General features: G+C 49.1%; 2 protein-coding genes across 2 annotated transcripts; both read right to left on the bottom strand.

Annotated features, from left to right (window-relative positions):
• Positions 1-967: 967 nt before the first annotated feature.
• FTJAE_2684 (gall11 coactivator) lies at positions 968-5,575 on the bottom strand (the record flags this gene model as incomplete). Its single annotated transcript, XM_037348902.1, has 4 exons — positions 968-2,353; positions 2,405-5,197; positions 5,248-5,350; positions 5,400-5,575. 4 exons carry the CDS (start codon positions 5,573-5,575, stop codon positions 968-970), a joined length of 4,458 nt encoding a protein of 1,485 aa, XP_037210169.1.
• A 10,722-nt stretch (positions 5,576-16,297) lies between these two features.
• Positions 16,298-18,144, bottom strand: FTJAE_2683 (uncharacterized protein; the record flags this gene model as incomplete). The annotated part of the gene is made up of 2 exons (XM_037348901.1): positions 16,298-17,947; positions 18,007-18,144. The coding sequence occupies 2 exons, from the start codon at positions 18,142-18,144 to the stop codon at positions 16,298-16,300; spliced, it is 1,788 nt and encodes a 595-aa protein (XP_037210168.1).
• Positions 18,145-20,152: the final 2,008 nt, after the last annotated feature.

Genomic DNA, 20,152 nt, shown 5'->3' with positions numbered 1-20,152 from the left:
AAACCCCAGAAGGTGTAGCATTATATGGATGCCCATCGTTTAATTGACCTCACCCGCCGTCACGTCTGTAACCCCAAACCAGCCTCTTACGCCCGACACGGTCGCGCTTTATATCCTTGTCTCAAATCTCGGCCAACCTCGCCCATATTTACTTACTTCCCGAAGCGGTCTAGCGTCACTTACATAATCTTCCCCAGCCGTCAACACTGCAGATTCGCGTGCCGTGTCGGAGGGTCCATCGCTCTATGCCAAAGACGGCCTAGCGCTTGTGCCTCCGGACACGGGAGGCGCGTGCCTTGTGGGGCATGATTCCCGGTGCGGCCCGGATGCAGGAACGGGTGTTGTTGGCCGGACCTTAAGTCAATCTTGACCAACATAACACAGGCGAATATATGCTCATATAACACTCACTCACTCACTCACTCACTCACTCACTCATACGAGAACTGCCAAGTAGCAAAATGCTGGGTATCATTTGCTCAGAGTCCATGTCTATGAATCTCATAAGCCCTAGCCACTAATTCCGACTTTGCAAAAAAAGAAGCATCTGATAGCTTCAACTAGAAACACTAAAACAACCACAACGCGCTTCGAATAACATCATAAATCAAAGCATCATGCATTAACAAACAAAGCCTCCTACCAGTCGAACTCCTGTGTATCCTCTGCCAAAGCCAAATCACACCCTGCCTTTCGTCCTAGGTCCAGAACAAAGCGCCCTCCATGATGCTTCCAGCCGCGTCCACCTTTTACTGCCGTCACCTGGCTTCGATCCGCATCCCTAAAGTGTTATCCAATAACAAAATGCAATTAACAAAAACTACCACGGGTCGTGGTGACAAAACAGAAACAAAACCTCATGTGTGGGGTATATCTCCCGGACCTCAAAGCCCTAATTACCGGCCGATTTGTGGTGGCTAGGTAATCAATTCGTCTGTAGTATAAAACCGTTCAACGGCTGCGATTATTATGAGGTTGCCATATAGTAATGTTGGCTAGTGTCGAATTGGAAAGGTTTCGAAAAGTCCATCTTCACATCTTCCCAGTCCGGTTCTTGCAACGATGGCGGGTCGAATAACGCTGAAGGGTCAATACCCATTACGCCGCTTGCGTCCAAAGTGTTGGTCATGTTCAGAAGCAGATCTGTATCCATGTTATGCCAATCCGCATTCATGTCGATGGCTGCACCTTCTGGAAGATCGCTATTAGGCTCGCTGCTGCCATTATCCTTGACCGAGTCAGGTGTGTCTCTGGGTGTCAAGTAGCTAAGAGCGTTGAGGTCATAGTAGGGGTTATCGTAAAATCCGTACCCGCGCTCAACTCCAAGGTTGCTCACCAGCATCTCAGTGTCGATAGTCGCGTTGGCCCAAGGATCAACTGCTGTCGATTCAACCGGCTTGATATCCGTCATCTTGGGGGTTGTACCAGCTTTGAGGCCGGCCTTGTCTTGAGGTTTACCCATGCTGCTGGCTGATCGCTTCATGCCGGCATCTGTAATAGACACAGGTGTTGCCGCCATAGTGACAGGTGTCTGGCCTTGCTTGGAGTTGGTCAAGCTCATTGCAGCAGCTTCAGTACCTGGTTCCCGCTTGATAGTGCCATCGGGCTCGAGTCCAAGGGCCAAGGCCAGGTTCTCCTGGGCAAACTTGAGAGGATCTTCTCGAGGCTTCGTGTGCTCCTCGTAGACATGCTGTTGAAGAGCTTGCTCAGTGCTGTAACCAGTGGTTGAAAACTCGCACTCGGGTTCCTTGCAAAGAAAGACTGGCTTAGGTGGCAACTGTGTTTCGGACGTCCTTCGAAGCTCAGGGGATCCTTTCTTGCTAATTTTAGGCGAAGGGGTAGCGCCCTGGGGAGTCTGTCCAGTCTTTTGCTTCTTGCGTCCTGTGGGTAGCTGCAGGTTGAGCTCCTTTGACGGTTGGACATAAGTTGGGTTGCCATGAGGAGGCAACTGGAAGGGGGGCCGAGCGCTTGTAGGAGCTTCTGGGGCCCGCGAACCCTTGTTGCCTCCCTTGGGAGTAGTATTCTGAGCTTGAGAGTTACGACGACCGCTTTCGGCGTTGGCGGGAGCTGCTTGTCCTCCTGGAGGTTGCGTTGGCTGGTCAGGTTGGGGCTGAGACTGCTGCTGTTGAGAGAATGGTTGTTGTTGTTGAGCAGCCTGAGCATTCTGGTTTTGGGGTGTGGTTTGTCTGTTAGCAGGATTTAGGCCTCTAGCATACACGCTCGCCGCGAGATCCTTCGCCATGCTCTCCAGCATATTTCGAGCCTGATCGATTTCCACGGCTCGCATCGTGAACACGTTTTTAGGCACGGACATCTTCTCGCCATCAGAGAACTGCTTGAGAATCCTCCATCGCTGTTCTCAGTTAGTGCATGCCATCCATGATACAGCTGGACGTAGACTTACAGTTCGGAAGAACATCTTTGCTCTTTGGTCATCACGCGTGAGACCATACCATCTGCTCAAACCACGGCCGATCTTGCTCATATCAACCACAATTTTCTTGAGCTTCTCAGCTGTCTCCTGGTATTCCTGCTGTGACATCGGAATTTCAGGATCGTTCTCTTTCACAGATTGTCGTTGCTCCTCTTGTCCGAGTAACTTAAGACGCGACAGTATCTCGCTTCCACCTTGAGGAGGGATCTGGCCTGCCTTGTTCATCTGTGCCCTCATCATCGCTTCGTATTTGGCTCGCTGCTCTGGTGTGAGCTGTGCAATTTGCTGAGGAGTCAACATTCTTGGGCCTTGTGCCTGCTGTGGCTGGTTGGACTGTGGCGCTGGTCTCGCGGGCGCTGCCTTTGCGGTTTCGGGTACATCGATGGCATCGTCGCTGCTCGGGCGTTTGAGATTCTTCGGGGCGGATGCTGGCGATGGGTTTGGAGGCTGTGCTCGGTTGTTGGCAGGCTGCGGGCGAGCATTTCGTGCTTGCTCTGGAGTCACGCTTGGTTGTTTCTGGGCCGCTTGTTGAGCAGTATTATTCGGTCCCATGTTGTTGGCTCCTGAAATGTTCTGGGCCTGCGGTGCTTGGTTTGGCTGGGGTGGTTGTTGAAGCTGCATTTGTGTTGGGGGAACACCCATCTGTGTCTGCATACCTTGCTGGCCTTGACCATTACGAGCTTGCACCATCTGAGCCTGGGCTTGTTGATTTCGCATTTGCTGTGCCTGCTGGCTCGCCCAGGAACTCCTCTTCATCTGGAGAATCGCATTGCGTAATTGTTCTTCAGACGCTTGAGCGAACTGAGGTCTATTCCGAAGTGTGGCTATTTCGTGCGGAGAAACCTGCAGGATGTGTGCTGGTATGTTGACAGGCATCTGTGGTCGTCCTGCTTGGAGAGGGTTGGGTCCAGGCCCACCTGGCGCTTGCATGCCAGGGTTGACATTGTTTTGTCCTGGCTGCTGCGGTTGACCTTGCTGTTGAGGTGAAAGCTGCTGTCCTGGCTGGCCCGGTTGCTGTTGTTGCATAGCGCGTCGCTGAAGGGCTATTTGGAACTGCCTTTGCTGAACGGTTACCAGTTGCGTCCGTAGTTGCTGAGCAATGTTGTTTTGCTGAAGCCACATCTTGAGCTGTGCCCATTTCTTGACCTCTGGGGGGATCTGATTCTGGAGCTGACTGAGGACTTGAGGAGGTAAATCCATAGAGTCCATCATAGCCAGCTGCTGGTTCGCGGCCATCCGAGGCATCTGAATTTGCTGCGGGTTGCCATTCATAGGCATTCCATTTTGCTGCTGCTGCATGTTGACTGACATTTGTCCAGCGCCGTTAGGGTTCATCTGGCTCATTTGGCTTGGAGGTCGGTTCCCCATTTGCCCTGGAGGAAGTTGTCCACCATTATTTAGGCCCATTTGCTCATTGCGCTTTGACTGCCAACGCTGCATCACCTCATTCAACTTATCCGGAGTCAGACCGCTCACAATCTGCCGTTGCTCTTGCGGTAGACTTGCCAGCATGTTCTGGAAAGTCTGGTTGTTAGGCCGTTGTGCTCCTTGGTTGAACCGCTGGTCCCCGAACTGAACACCGCCCTGTCCAGCACCCTGGTTCATGTTGCCAGGCCGAGAAACAGGTGTGTTGAGAGTGTTCATTGCAGGACTTTGGGAAGGCTGCATGTTGGCAGCCATGCCGGCCTGGTTTTGCATCTGCTTCATCTGCTGTGCCTGCAGCTGTGCCTGTGACTGCTGCGAGACTTGGTTCGACATCTTCATTTGCTGAAGATTCATGTTCTGCTGCTGTTGTTGCGGCGGTCGCTGGCCTTGATTAGGACCTTGCTGGTTGGGTGCGTTCTGGCCCATCGGCGGTTGGGGCGTCGCATTTCGATTCGGTCCGGCGCTGGCAGGTACTACCATCTGACCGGCTTGCTGAGCCATCAAACCATTCATCTGCTGTTTCTCGATGCTATCCATGTTGGGTGCAAAAGAGTTATAGTCGTTGTTGCCCTGGTTGCCATTCATCATACCATGCTGCTGCTGTCCTTGTTGAGGCATCTGACCCTGCTGCTGGCGAAGTCCTTGCTGACTTGCCTGCTGTTGCATCATGGGAGCTTGATTATTGTTGGGATTCTGTCCCATCCCTTGCGGCTGCTGGCCCTGTTGAATTCGGGCCATGTTCGCTTTAAGAACTTGGAAGGCCTGGTTCTGATAAAACCACATCAAAGGATCCTTGCCCGAGGCAGTGAGTTCGTTCATCTGCGTGGGGGATATCCTTTGAGAAAGTTGCACTCGGGTGTTTTGTTTCTGCTGCTCCGAGGCAGTGTTAAACATCTTTTGTGCAAGCTCGCTAACCTTGAGCCTGTCTTGTTGCGAAAGCCGTGCCATGTCCGAAGGGAATGAAGTTGGTTGAGGTCGGTTCTGACCTCCAGCCATACCTACCATCTGCTGGCCGGGGCCCATCCCACGGCCAGCTTGGTTCGGCATGCCCATGTTCATTCCGGCATTCATCGGTAACTGTTGTTGTGCTTGGTTCATCTGGCCACCTTGCATCGGGTGCTGCATAGACTGGAAGCCTTGCTGTGGGCCTTGGCCCATACCGCGTCCCATCTGCATGTTCATCATCGCTTGGGCTTGTGCTTGTGCCTGCGCTTGAGCGCTGACATTGATACTGTTCTGGAGTGTGGGTTCATTGGCCTGGCGTCTCTTAAAGAATTCCATGATCTTACTGCCCATCTCCTGGTCGTATATTTCCTGGGATGGTTGTGAGTAACCTGTCTGGAGGAAGAAGTTTAGGGTTCGGAGAAGAGAAAGTTAAATGTGCGTACCTTTGTAGCAGATTTGTGAAATGCTTCACGCTCAAAGTTGCAGCCCCATTCAGCCCCCTTCATGTAGTCTCCTCCGTTCATGGCCAGAGAAATGTTGGTTATCCTTTGATAAGTCAGTAAGGTTCGTGAGCAGGGTTTAAGTAGGGCCATACAAGTTCATGGTCTTACCCATGCGATCACTGATGGCAACATTGGCTTGCCAACAAATGCCAGTGAATGGCTGTGTATGTTGGACAAGATTTTGGTACACTATCTGCTGCAGCTGATTGGGGGTCGGCTTGCGCATCGGCTGCTGCATCATCTGCCCGGCCCCAGCCATGTGCTGCATATTGGCCGCCATGGCCGCTTTCAAGTTGAGGGAACAAGACCCAGGCTAGCAAGTAGTAGGTATCTCGACTGGTAATTTCGTCGTTTGAGAAGTAAGTTGGCCAAGGTGAGGTAGCGAAGGTAAAAGTTGAGGTAGATCACGGGATCAAAAAAGATACAAAAGTATGTCGGGCAAGGCGGTGCAAAGTTATTGGCGGGGGGTCCGTTTGGACAGTGGTTGACGAACGAGGCGGAGGTTGCGTCAAAGGAGCCTACGAGAACACAAGGCGATCCATAAAAAGGCGGTCGTTTGTGCAACAAGGCAGTTGTTCACCCTTGAAATTGGCCAAAAATGAAATATGTTACGCGTGTCGAAAATCTGTTCGAGTATCGGATTTTCGTCTAGCGTCGCCGTGCATTCAGTGCCAAAGCCGGGTCGAATTTGTGACGTCGCGAACGAAACGTTTCGGTAGTTGGCGACGGCGGAATTACTCTCAAGTATTAAAGAAATTTATCTTTCGCACAGGGCGTAACAGGCGGTGGAAGACTGCCAGGCGAGGCGTGATTCAGTCAAGGATTTATCGTCGAGACTGGCGGAGCGGAGCGGATCGACTCGCGGTATTCGAGGATGGTGATGTGAAGCGTCTAGAAAATGCAAAGTAACCAAGTAAAGTCGAATAAGAAAAAGAAGGATCGCTGAAGTGGGTGTTTGCGACGGTCGTCAAGCAAACAAACGACAAACGCCGTGAGAGTTGAAGCCCAGCGGGAGGAGAGGAGAGGAGAGAAGGAAGAAAGAGTCGAGTTCACCGATCGACCTAGGGCGGTGATGGTCAACGGTTTTGGTGTTGTTTTGGTGAAAAAGGTCGCAAGCGCCTCGAGTTGGGGGTTCCAAGATGGCAGCAGCACCAGAGCAAGACCTAGGCATGGACCTTAGTGAGGTGGGTGAGGTGTGGACTGTGGAATTTGGGCGGCGCCGGGCCACTAGCACTACCTTACCTTACCTTGCCTTACTACCAAGGGACCCTGGTCGCCCAAGCCATCCCGGTCAAGTCTAGTGTATGGGATGTATCTGATACCTTTTCCCACTCTGTCAATCTGCTGCGAGTTTGATAGGCCAGAGGAGATACAGGGTCAGGGCGACTGCCGAGTTGGAGCAATTCACTTTTATGGAACTGACTGGACTGGACTGCTGAGCTTGACTGGGGAATGACGACGACTTGATCTCGATACTAATGGTGTAGCAGTGAGTCAAGTCAATCACTGTATTTCAGAAGCTCAGAAGCAGTAGAAGCCATGAACACAGACGAAGAGATAAGAAAAAATGACCATGTGATGGACGATACAAAAGTGGCAGCGAGAGAATTCCTCTTTGGGGTGGATGCTCATTCACTGACGGACGGGAGTGAATGATCCAATATCAACAAGGCCTGCCTGCCTGCTTCCAAGGGACCTGCCGCCGCAGGGAGAAATAAAACCTATGCCCTTGAACTGAACTGTCAAAAAAACAACTAATCTGAATACCTACTACACAATACTACATTCACCCGAGTCTTTTTGTCTCTTGGGCTAAAGGTCTCAACTTTTCTTGTCTCTCCTCGCCTCTTCCTGTCCTGTCTGTGCCTCCACTGTCTGTCTGTCTGTCTCGTCCTCACGGTTACGGCACTGCTGCCAAAACGAATTCCAATTCCAGGCACGAGTCCACTATCAAACTCTAACCCCAAGAAACGCCCCCCATGTGTACCCTCAGCCCCCCGTAGATCCCTTCTCTTCACTCATCAAATGTTTCAAACATTCAGCTCTCTTGTCCCATCTCCATCTTCCTTCTCACTCACACGTGCAAATCGAGAGGAGCAGCTCTTCAACCACGTACGTAGACAGAAAACGAGGTCGATGGAACTTCCAAGGTCATGGTGGATAAGGCAGAGTCGCACTAGAGCCAAGAAGAGACGACGGGGGGGCATGGACAAGCGTCGGCAGGGCGCCTGGGCCTGAGCCTAGAGGGAGGCTATCCCTGAGTTGGACTGGTTCCGTTGGTGTGCGGTACCAGTACCTGACCGTCTGTCTCTTGTCTCTCTCTTGTGTCTGTCTCTCTCGAGGACGGACCCAAAGAGAGAGAGAGAGAACCCTGGGGCTTTGGAGGAAATCTCACACTGCACAGCCTTGGAGATGGCCTCGTCCAGGTACGTAACCATACCGCCATCTGAACCATGCATGTCGACTGCCTGCTGCCGCCGCTTCTTCAGGTGTATGCGGCATTCATTCTCAGCTTACAACCTGTTTCTCTTCAACGTCTGCTGTCTGTTTCACAGATGTTCAGCCCAGTGTGGCATGTAGGTTTTTTGTGGGCGACCCCTCCAACTCATCCTCCTCTCTACCTAGGCCTACTAGTAGGTATTTCCCTTGAGTATCCATATCCACCAAAATTCGAGGCGTCGGTCGCATGAGCTAATGGGCGGCGTCTATCCGTCGTCGGACGGCCGCTAGAATCATTTCTCCAAATCAATGGACGGAAAGGTACAGTGCAGCAAGCAGAGTACAGTACGATGAAAGTCTCTGCCGTGCGCGCTGTTGCGTGCTGTGCTGTGTTGTCTCTCCTACCCACGGATACCTGTGGTGTCTGGGATTGGCGACAGTTGAAACAAATGGCACCGAGCATCAGAGTAACGAAGACCCTTGATCTCAACGATGCACGGTCTAGCAAAACGGTTTGCAACAATGTCAAAAAATAACAACCCATGGCATTGCCCAATTTCAATTCATAAACTCTCTCTATCTCCCTCTCTATCTCTCACTCAACGTTGATCAACCTTATATCGCCAAACAAGGTGTTGGTCAAGGATGTACCGCACATCAGTGGGGTAGACAAGACGTCGAACCTCAAACGGAAGTGAAGAGGAGGGAGAACCTGCGACAAAGCATTGGAGACAAAGGTGACACGCTTGCACGACGGGACTAGAACAAGAGGCACATTCACATATCGACGGCCCTGTCATTGGCCGAGTCCCCCCGTCGAGTCGGAGAGAGGAAGAATGGAAGAAGACCTAATCGAGGTTGAAAGAAATATCTTGACAAATTTAGCCTGGACAAAGCGAACGCTCTGACTGAACGTTTTTTGTTCTCCTTATCATATCAAAGGTCGAGGTCAAGTCTCATTGCACCCCCGGGACTGGGACGGGGACTGGAGAGGTCCTGGTTGTTTGAAAAGGGCAGACATCCCTGTTCCCCTAGTCTGGTTGGGGAATTGTGAGGGCGCCCAGGTACGGTACCAGGTACTTTGATGGGCGCCAGCATTGACAGAGGATCTCTATTTGTTCTTGGTCTTACTTGTTTGAAGCCAGTCAGTCAGTCCTTGAGCACATTGCATTGTGTTTCTTGCATGCACATACACACACAGTTCTATAATAGGATCTGATTCATTTCAACTGGCTTCCAAGGACAGTCTGAGCATGATCAATCAAGATGCACTTTCAACAGGCTGCAGCGGCATGTCTGAAATGCAAGGCAAGGTAAAAAAAGAGAGGCGGCCCACCCGGGTCCAATGTATGGAAGACTTGCACTTCCACTTTCAGTTCCACGTACTTTGCCTTGCAGGAGGGAAGCGTTTGAAGGTGGTGGGATTGGTAGCTAGTGGTGGTGGTGGGCTGTCAGTCACTGGCCTTGGCTCGTGGATCATCCGTCACCTCAGCAGGACATGGTGCGACTTCTGACCAGATAATGAATCGCCAGTGAATGATGGTTGAAAGATAGGAGAGTTCCTGATGCCCAGAGGGCAATTGAATGAGGTATTCACTATTCAGCATCTTGCTTACGGTGGTGCTCGTGAATGGAGAGAGATTGACGGGGGTAAACAATGAGGGGACCCATTCTTGTCAAGGGATCTCATAGTCCAAACTCCACCTCATCAACGACCTCGACGACACACCGTCCGTCAAGCCAGAGACTTCAACACGAAACAATTTTCAGAGAAAGAACTTGGGGCAGACTATGGCTTGGAAATATACTCTCAGCCAGATATCTCATGATCATTCAAGTTCCCCGGACTCTTCATGAATCTATGAGCATATGCTGCTAATGCTACGGTTCCTTGGAAAAAAGAGTTGGATGCGGAGATGCCACGAGGCCTGGGATGTCATCGTCACACACACTCACTCACACCGGGCACTGACAGACATATTGACTGAGCATCAACAAGTCATTTCTTTCATCTCCTTTCATTTCATCAATAAAGGGGCATGAAAGACTCTTTCTCTCCATCACCTATAAAAAGTATGTGTATGCCGACAGCCCAGACCATGCAAAGTCAATCCATTCTCATCAATCCTTCAAGTCTTTTTAGTCTTTGAAGTCTCTTGAGCTTCCCTTTTCTTCCCGCCCTTGGTCGCCTCACCAGGGAGCGTGGTCCTAGAACCCCTGCACATGCCCCCATGTGCATCTGGGAAGACCCCCGTCCGCTCACACCTTTTTTGGAGGCGCGCTCTCAGTGTTGTTGCTCTCCATCAATGGATGTGATAGAGTGAACAGTCGGCGCGTGATTTACTAGACGATCGTGAAGAAGATCGACAATCTATATTGCTCTCACTTTCAAAATTGGAGATATCTTGTGTGTTTGGCCCTTTGAGATGAGAAAAACTTGACATCGAGGAGGATCAAAAAGGTGGGAGGGTCCCTGGTCAGGCTGGCTTAATGCCGTCACTACCACCACCAAATCAATCATTCATTCACTCACCTTTTGGTGGTAAATGGTGGCTCCTGGGTTCTAGGCTTGGCTGGGCTTAGTGCCACCGCTTTAGCTTCAGGTCAACTGGCCAGATGAAGAAAAACCAGGGCAGTCGAGGGGTCCTCATGAATCAATCTTGCTTCATTCATCAGTCAGTTCTGACTGATTGCTGTGCTTGATCTGTGATGGACGTTTTACAGTGATAATGTGATAAGGTATACCACCATGTTTTGTGTCTCACCCTTATCATGAATGTCTTGACAGATGGGTACAGTACCTAGATAGATAGGTATGGATGTCAATGACTGTCAGATTGAGTTGGGCATCTCAGCCCTGCCCAACTCGCTCTCCTCATGAGGTGAGGAAGTCCAGTCCAGTCCATCCACTCACTCGAGGCGGAGAGCTCCTCGGTGCTGCTGTCACTGTACTCCAAGTCGAGCTTCGACCGCTGGAGCACCACTGAATGTGGATCTCTGATCTGATCTCATCTCATCCTCAGTCACTCACTCACGAATCTCTTTCTCTTCTATTTCTCTGTCAGCTTTACACCTGAATGGCGTCGTTCGATATCTCTTTTCAGCCTCGGTCCAATAATGTCAAACTTTACATGGTGTATATTGCTCCCCTTGCTGACCATCAAAGGGAATAACTCTGGTAGCGTCGAATTCTAAAATCGCCCGGACCCTGGCACTTCTGATCTGGCCTGACTTGACTTGGCCCTCCCAAGACCAAGACCCAGACCGACGGGACTCGAAATGGGATTCTCGATCGTCCCGCTTGCGATCCAACCGTTGGTGGCGTATCTCTTTCTCTCTGTCTCTGTCTCTGTCTCTGTCTTCTCTGCTGCTACAGTGGTGAATGGATAGTTGAGATACAACTGAAGTCGAATTAACTTGGCTGTCATTCATATGTATATGTGCTGTATATGTATGCAAGTCTTGGTTCACCTTCCTTTTTCTCCTCTATTGTTTCTTTTTCCTCGCAAGTGATTGATTGATTGCCCACTGCAACCTTTTTTAGCGCCCAGCTGATGAACCATCCACCCCGTAAAAGATCAAACCAGTCCAAACACATGATCCATCTGCATCTCCCGAGACACACATCACCCGGGAATCCTATCAGCGGTTCTGTCTCTACACAATACACAAAACCAGATCGTGTCGTGTCTCTTTGATCGCTCACCATCCAATAGGAATTCATGTTCTCACGGGTATTTTCCTTCTTTCTTTTGAGAGGGGCACAGAACATGCTGCAAGGTACCGACACACTGAAGCCAGTGGATGGCATCTACCCTGCATCCGACATTATTTGATTGACGCTGCCAAGACGGATGGACAATCTGAGAGAGATCTTGGCTTGTATGAAGAGAGCTGGACTCTTGGGCGTTTGTCTTGACTCGTAATACGATTATTGTGTAGCTGATGTACAGATGCTCCTTGCGTTAACCCAAGCTCTTGGTACGGACAGGGGCAAATATCTTGAATATCCAGTCAGAATTCACCGACGATATTGTCCTCTTCACACGACTCACATGTCCTGACAAGTGCCGTCGATCAACCATCACCGCCTCGATAAGGTAGCTTTACAGCCTTGGACTTGTATGATTGCCATGATCAGAAGCGGAGGCATCATAATCTTCATATCAGTTTGACTGCAGAAACACAAACAAGTCAAGCTGTATTTACTGCCATCTTCTTCCTCTCTTTGTCCCTCTCTGCCCAGCGACGATCCGCTTTAGCTCCCGCATCAACATGTGGCTGGTGAGATCTGACAACCAACGTAGCCAACCCCACCATTTCCCCCAAATGGAGACTTTTGGCCCTAAGAAACTCTATTGAAGAGATTCGGATGATTATTGTTTCTCATGACGAAACGTTACTCTTGTTGGTCTTAGCTGAGCTTTGTTATTGAACTTTGGTATCTCAGCTCAATGGCATACCGTATGATAACCTCACCATCTCAGTCTATGGCTGCCTCATCACCAAGAATAACTCTCGTGCTACCTCAGTTTCAAGCCGCTGCCTGAATTGAATTGCGTGTATGCCCCAAAATTTGTGGAGGAGAATGTCTCACTGCAGCTCCTCTCTGCTTGAAGAGTCCTCTGCCCTTCCCCTTCATTCGCCTCGTCTTGCCCTGCTTTGTCCGCTCAGCCATGTTATGCCATGCTATGCCATGCCCCTGCAGCTGGTCCTGGAATCAGCCTGTGCCGTGCGCTTTGACATTGGCCCATGCCCGGACAAATCCGTGTTCGTTCGTGTTTCTTCAGCTGGATGTGCCTATTTCCTTTTCCCTCTGTAACATCAATGTCTCTCCAGATCGACGAGATCTACCTGATATTGTTGATCTGCGTATGCGTAAACATCTTGACTCGCTTGTAATTACGTCCCGACCAGTTGGCGACGCCCACGGGCGGAATAGTTCGTGGCCTAGTTCGCGATGGTCTTGTCCTAGACAGAGACGATGCCGTTTGGCGCCGGGAGGCTTTTGGAGCCATTGTCTCCAAATATTTTCCTCGCCCTTTTTGGTAGACCTGCCTGAAGAGGACGAAGACGAACAACAAGGACTCGTAAATGTACAGTGGACTTTCAGCCCAGCAAATATCGTATCTCACTTATTGTTGTGGTCAGACTCAGACCCGAGTTAGTGGTCGAGTCACGATAGGACCATGAATGCCGAATCGATCACGTCAGCCAACTACGTATGTTGGGGACACCGACATGGCTGATGCCCCTGACATGTTTCTTCCGGCTTCAGGCTGATCTTTTGAATCAGGGGATGTTGCAGACTTGAAGTTAGTGAGTGAATCAAGAGCATTAATTTCAAGCCATTGTACTGTGCTTTGCAAATGAGAGGCTATAGTCAACGTTGAATATAACAAAGAGTCTAATTGCATTCAACGATCGACCCAGCTAGCCGGGAGCCTCTAAGCCTGTGGGAATGGAGATGGAATGTGGATGGAATTCCAAAATATCGCCACAGACAGGGGCAGGCCAATCCATGTCGATTTAGCTGTTTGCTTTTCCTCTTTTGTCGTGCTGCATCTTAACAAGTTCCATCGAGACGCATTCACATGATTCAAGCAGACAGAGTTGAGCTCTTTGTTTCAAACGGTTACGATGTTGTAGATAAAAAGAAAAGAAAAGACTCACCCACAAAAGAGAGTTTGTTTGACAAACGGCACATAACGGAGAATGTTTTAGAGACAACGAACGAGCCTCTCACACGTGTTGGGAGCTACCGATCGCTGTAGCCTGTAGCTGGATGTGTCGCCAAGAAGCGAAAATCAGGGTTCCGTGACAGGGAACAACCCTGTAGACGCCATGAGCATCTGTCAATCAATTCAACGAGGGCTCCATTTTCAATCAAATTGAGCCACAGACAACATTTCATTTCAAAAGGGGCACAGCAGTAGCAGTAGCAGAATACGGAGAGAGAGAGGCAGAGGGCTCAATAACTAACTGCAATTGCCACATAGTTCAGCGTTCTTCGTTTCAGAGGCTGACTTGTTTGTTTGCCTGGTCTGTCCATTCTCCTATTATTTCCATGCCTGTCAACCTCTTTGGTCTGCCACGTTTTTGACCATGATAGTAGTACTGTCTAAGAGGAGAGCCCTTGTTTCATGTCTGCAGTACAGTAAACTTTGCAAAAGCACAACTCGTCTTGTAATAGACAACGCTTTGATCCTGTAACGCATCAATGTCGATATTGTAACAGCGTCATCTATCAAGCCTCAATCGTGATCTCGCAGTGTCTGGTCTCTCTCTGTAACATCAAGGCCGAGCCAAGGTTTCACAAACACAATCTACATCAATATCAGCTCATCATACAGATTTGACTTGCAATGGACGAGAGCCTGACATCACTAAACCAGCCAGTTTCCAAGATTCGACCGAATCCGGGAGCGCCACAGGTTTTGGACCAAACCTTGGACTGATCACGCCAAAGCCATCATTGACGTTGTACCAATCATGAGCACCGTTGGTTCTCGCCTGTCAAGCCCTTTACCGAAAATTTTGTAGACGGACGTTGAAGGGCTTGAGTCCCTGAATGGTTCTGCAAGGGGCCTTCATCGGCTGGGCCGTTCTGAACGGCGTGAAGCAATTCAGTTCCTGGGCTAGACCTGGCTACGGCCTGAACTTGCGATGCCCAGGTGTTCGTGCTGTCGACAGTACACGCTGTGATGATAGGTTGTCGATAATGATGCCTGGTGCAACAGATACTGCTGTGTGAGAATGAGGGACCACGGTGCTTTCCTCAAGTTGTATCTTGGCGATTACGAGATTCAAGTGATCCCCCTGCCATAAAGTTAGGTGGCTCTCCCAACGCCCGCATATCCTTTGACTTGCGATGGTCTCTAGAGACATTATCGAAATGATCGGCTCGACTGGAATGCGGGAGCCCGATAGTGTCGCTCGTTCCTGATACCATGATCGCCTAACTTCTCTAAGAATTGTGGAACATTCCGAAACGTTTTATTAGACTTGTCAAGCTGGTACGTTTGCGGGACCAAAGTTCCGTTGACTACATACGTTGTTGCTCGGGACGACAACAGAGCATTGAGATATCCTTGATAGACAGGAGGTAAACGAGAACGATCTGCGCAGAGGTACGCAAGAAAACTATCTTCTCACAGCAGTAGGCGTCCAAACGTGCATAGGTGATATTGTACCGTAAAGGGGACTATAAGGGATACCCGTGGATACATCGAGGACTTTAGAGGGACAGCCAGCTTCGATTACCACTAGCTAATACGCGGGTAACATGGCCCTGATATTGAAATGCTTGGCCTTTTTGCTTATGAGAAAAGGCTAGCATGTTGAACCTGATGCTGAGCTGGTAAAGAACTCATCCCAGTTTTGATATGGCTGGGGCATGCTGAGAGCAGGTACTCCTTCGAAGTTTTACTCCTCAAAGGCGCTCAACTCATATACATGCACAGATATATATTGCTCCGGTGTATGCTGTCGTTGAGGGGAACTTTAATATGCTGAAAGTGTGTAATATCTACTGACCGTTGTCGAGTTGCTGTGACGTTCATCTAAGATGCAATCGCTGAGCCATCGGTTTCGGTTGACATGGGATCTACACGAAAGCGACATAACTGCCATATATATAGCCTTGAAGCTAGCCGGGCTAGTTGGGTTGATCTCATATCCGCTATGTCGCGAGGTAATAAAGAGATTCGATGTGTGTTTCAACGAAGCTATTGTATATGTATGCGTTGCATAGCCAGACTCGGTCCGTAGAGTTCGAATCCTATGATTTGTGACACTGCCAGGATAGGATTAAAACACGAATGTACCCAGATGTATAAGGACAAGAGAGAAAGGATAATACATGTGTTAGTCTTAAGGAATATTGCAGTAGGTATTTCATAGGCCCCTTATCTCTGCAAACAGCAGTTTGTATACCATCAAATGCTGACTTGGGGTTTAGGTTCTGATGTTCTACGTTGAAGCCAGAACTGAACTGCTAATCAGTGACGATTCGTCAGTATTGAGCAAACGATCATTGGCAGCATCAATGTGCCAGGCCGTGGTGACCTAGCGGAACGAACAAGAGGACAATAGACGCATTCCTACGTGCTTCTCGTTCAAGAAGACGACGCAGAGTAGTACGCATACTGAGACAGTGCCACCCGAGGTGGTCAATCAAGTATCGATCAGATCTTTTGACACATACTCTCTTGATCTCTCGATATCTCTGACTCCGTGACCATCAACTCACGCCTAACGATGTGGATAGTCAGCCATGACCGACCAGTCACACGACTCACAATGGGAAGAACATGCATGCAGAAAAGACATTACCAATACCAAACTATAACTACACATGTACATCATCTTCCTAAATACGTAACAGGCTTTCAGCATGCGCTACCGCCCCTTTCATGATGAGCTTAAAACGGCAAACCAGATCCCAGAGTACTCCCTCGCCATCATATAGAACATGTAAATAAAGCACAAACTTATGATACAATACAAGATTCCAAAGTCGTCTCCTTCTAGAACTGCTAGTGATGCTCTATCAACCGGCAACAGCTCGGCCGACAGCACCAGCAATCTCGCCGAACAGAATGCCCTTGAACACGTTCTCGCCCATAGTCTGAGTCCAGGCGCCAGCCTCCTTGAGACGAGCCTTCCAGGCCTCCTTCTGCTCCTCACCCAATTCCTCCCAAGTCTTGCCTGGGCCATGGACGGATGGCTCGTGGACATCAAGCTTGAGCTCCGGGGCCTGGCCGTCTTCCCCAGCAGTTGCAGGAGGCACATCACCCTCGTAAACAACCAGGGTTTCACCAGTGGCAGTCTTGGCGATATCGCGACCAGCAAGTTTGGCAAGGAACTCGTCGGCTAAGAATACGGCGGGTGGGTGATCGGGGCTGCGCAGACTGCCATGCCATGATGGGAATATCTCTTGCGCACCAAGGACTGGGCGAGATCGGCCAAAGAGCTCGAGAACAGTCTGCGCAACGAGGGCCATGATAAGGGCCATGATGGCCATCGTGATACCAAGACCACGAGAAGAAACACCACGAGACTTCATAGCTGTGACGTAGCGGACAGGACGAGGAGGTCCCTTCGGATTGCGGGGAGACTTATCGACGTGCTTCGCAAGGGGAATGCTATGGACAGCCACGGTTTTTTGTAAAGATGCGCTGGCGAGTTTGATGTACTGTTGGCGAAGGTTGTTCTTGGGTGTCTGGAAGTGAGAGAATGCCACTCCAGTGATATTGTCTGTTCCGTGAACATCCTTGAGAGTATGTAGCTGCCACAGTTTGGCAAGCAGCTCAACAGTGCCGCCTGTTGTGTGTTCCAATGTATAGAGTGAAACGGATGAATCGTGGCCTGCAACAGCAATGATGAACTGTGTATCGCCGAGGGCGTTCAGAGGAGAAGCTGGAGGTGATAGGTTCGCGACAGCAAGAGCGGTGGCAGAAATCTTCCTTGGTATCCTGGCGTTAATGGACAGGCGTGCATCTGGCTGGCCGTCCTTGGGTAACCTCAAAGCCTGTATCACAACTCCACTTCGCTTGGGTAAGTTGGAGGCAGCAACGAGGAAGTGAGGGCTTAGATAACGGATTGCTCTGAAAGCAGGGCGTTCACCATGGTCGTCTGGCATAACGTATACCCGCTGTGGCTCGCTGGTCTCCTTTGCACTGACCTTGACAAGATATAATTCGTACTTGTAGCAGTAGGCAACCTGAAACTCAGTCTCTCCTGTTTGCACAATATCCAAATCCTCGGCCTCCTTATCTAGTTTCAGCACACTTCGTAATTTGGCTGTAGCACCCGCAGCGTCAAAGATAGCCAATTGGGGCTCCTTGCCCATTGCTGTAGCCGCGGCACCAGTCGATCCCGCAATGCGCAATAGTCGCTGATATGTATCGAGGTCGGGGTTTTCAAAGAGAGAGGTACGCGCGACCTCTGAGATGTTTGCATCGGGTGTCTTAGCCCCAACGGCAGTGCGCAGCTTCGAAGGGTCGACGCTTAGGATTCGGAGGTGTTCATTCTTCCCCTTTGCGATGCTATCTGGGCTGGAGTTGACGCCGGCGTAGAGATATGTTGTCTTTCCCTTGTGAGGGCCAACTGCCAGGGACATAACACTGTCTTCATCGCGTGAAAGGTTGATCTCTCCAGCTGTTCGAAGCTCTGTTTGAGAAACGCTTTCGAGCACAGTCTGCGCATCTTGTTAGTCTATTGCTGTCCGCCAGTCATGACCTCTAGACCCCAACCTACAATTTTGTTTCCGACACCAGAGCGACCAGCACCACCTCCGCCACCTACAACCACTCGAGTCGAGTCCTCAGGGTCAAAGTCGATGGCGTAGATGGGGTAATCGAGCTGGATACTCGAGCGAGGGAATGGTGAGGCCATGATGTCGATGAGGCAATGCCTCTCTTATGATATCTGGGGGTTTGCGGAGAGAGGTACCGTCTTCAATGAAGCCAAATTCGCAATGCGCCTGACAGACGTTAACGTGATGTTGATCGCGGGGTGTTTGGTGTTGAGGTGACGCTCAAGGCCAGATGTCGAGCTTGGAGCTTTCTGGTTGGCCAGGACAGGTCCCAGCCACACGTGGCGCCCCAATGGTGTGGCTTGACTTATACAACCTTGAGACTCATTTCCAGATCAACGGAATTTGAATTAACCGGGGGGGTTAATAGATATAACTGTAATTTAAAGCTAGAGGAATAGTTTTCTTATCTTGATCAGATATCTGCATAAGTATAAGGAAGTGGCTGATCCCTGTTAGCTCTTGACGGCATCGGATATCGATAAACATAGCTACTTAGGCGAGGTTTGATATTCATCAAGCATAAAGTGAGCACGACTCAGTCATGATGTCCTTCCAGAGATTAATAGTGGCTATTATTTTACTTGAGTGCCTATATCATGGATTAGTTGTATTTCATTTCAATCTCTCTGAAATCTGTATTGTTGGCGAATCGTTTATTATCTGGTCAAAGCTATATCGGGTTATCGTGTATGGATCGACACGTTATTGAAACTGGTTTTGTGGCTTCAGTCTCTCAATGTTTATCTCATCAAAGGGTGTAATATTGATTAGACATAACATAAGAATTTGCAAGGTACGTTTGTTGCAAAGATGCATTGCGCGACAAGATACAGCGCTATTGACATACTGTAAGCCGGGGACCTGTGAAGATTAGATGCACAACTCCAAGGCGTACATCTATAAACCAAAAGAACCATGGCACAGCAATCAGCAAGACATGACATGGGAACCTTGAAGTTCATGTCCGTAGATCATGCATGTCACAGTAGCAATGAGTACAATTTGTTTATACGAGAATGATACATACCGTTCCCTACCCAGTGGCGAGAAAGCCTGATGCCAAGGTCCTCATTATAGAAGGTGATTTAGTCCGAATTCCCGTATTCAGACACGGTCAATGGGAATAAGCACCACGGCGAAGCACAAATCCAGGGCAGTTCCTCGATTGGCTGATCACAGTGACTCGGAACATTGAGCATGAGCGAGGCGTCAAGTAAACAACCATCCCATCCCATTTCTTTTTACCCCTTGTGCCAGTGCCAGGGGAGGCCAGATGAGGAGCGAGACAAGCAGGTTAAGTTAAGTTACACTTGGAAAGGAATCTCCGCGTGTTCTCCGATTTGGTTGCTCTATTAGCGTTGTTCTCGCAGCCATGGCTGCGGTGTCAGTTGACTGCGGCTAGCTGCAAGCCTTCCTTGCGTTGTGCATATAAGTGACCTGTCAACGACGGACCGTAGATTGTGAGGCAGAGGAGAAGAAAAGGAAGACAACAAAGAAAGGAAAATGGAAAGCAACATGAATACGTAAGATATGTAAGCAATGTTTGCATACGAGGCCTCCCTCTGTCATTAATCGATGAGGTATTGGTGTCATCGGGCAATCAATCCTCTATACGGAGGAAGCGGTCAAAAGTTTTATCTCAACCCCCGGCTTGTAATAAGGGCTATAATAAAGGTCCCTAGTAAAGTTAAAAAAAGTAAAAAGTCAGTATAATAATTCCTAACCTATAAACCCTTTATAACCTCTCTATAAGCTATTAATTAATTTTTTAAAGTTTCTAATAATTTAGTAAATCCTTAGATTATAGCCCTAAATATAGATATTATAACTTAAGCTTTTATTATTTCCCTTAAAGTACTATATAGTAAAAAGTTAACTCTTAAAGTATTAGAAATTATAAGACTTTTAATTTATTAAATTAACTAAATATATACTTATATAATTAAAAATAGGTTTAATTTTAATCTTAAGCTATTAATTCTTAAAAATTGTTAAGGCTTAAATAAAATAGCCTATAAATTCACTATAAGTAATAGGATAGATAATAGTAATTAAGGAGGTAGAGGTAGGAGAATTAGGTAGATA

Source organism: Fusarium tjaetaba (genome assembly GCF_013396195.1).
Source record: "Fusarium tjaetaba strain NRRL 66243 chromosome Unknown NRRL66243_c0000056, whole genome shotgun sequence".
NCBI lineage: Eukaryota > Fungi > Ascomycota > Sordariomycetes > Hypocreales > Nectriaceae > Fusarium > Fusarium tjaetaba.
This window is presented reverse-complemented; position numbering and strand designations above follow the sequence as displayed.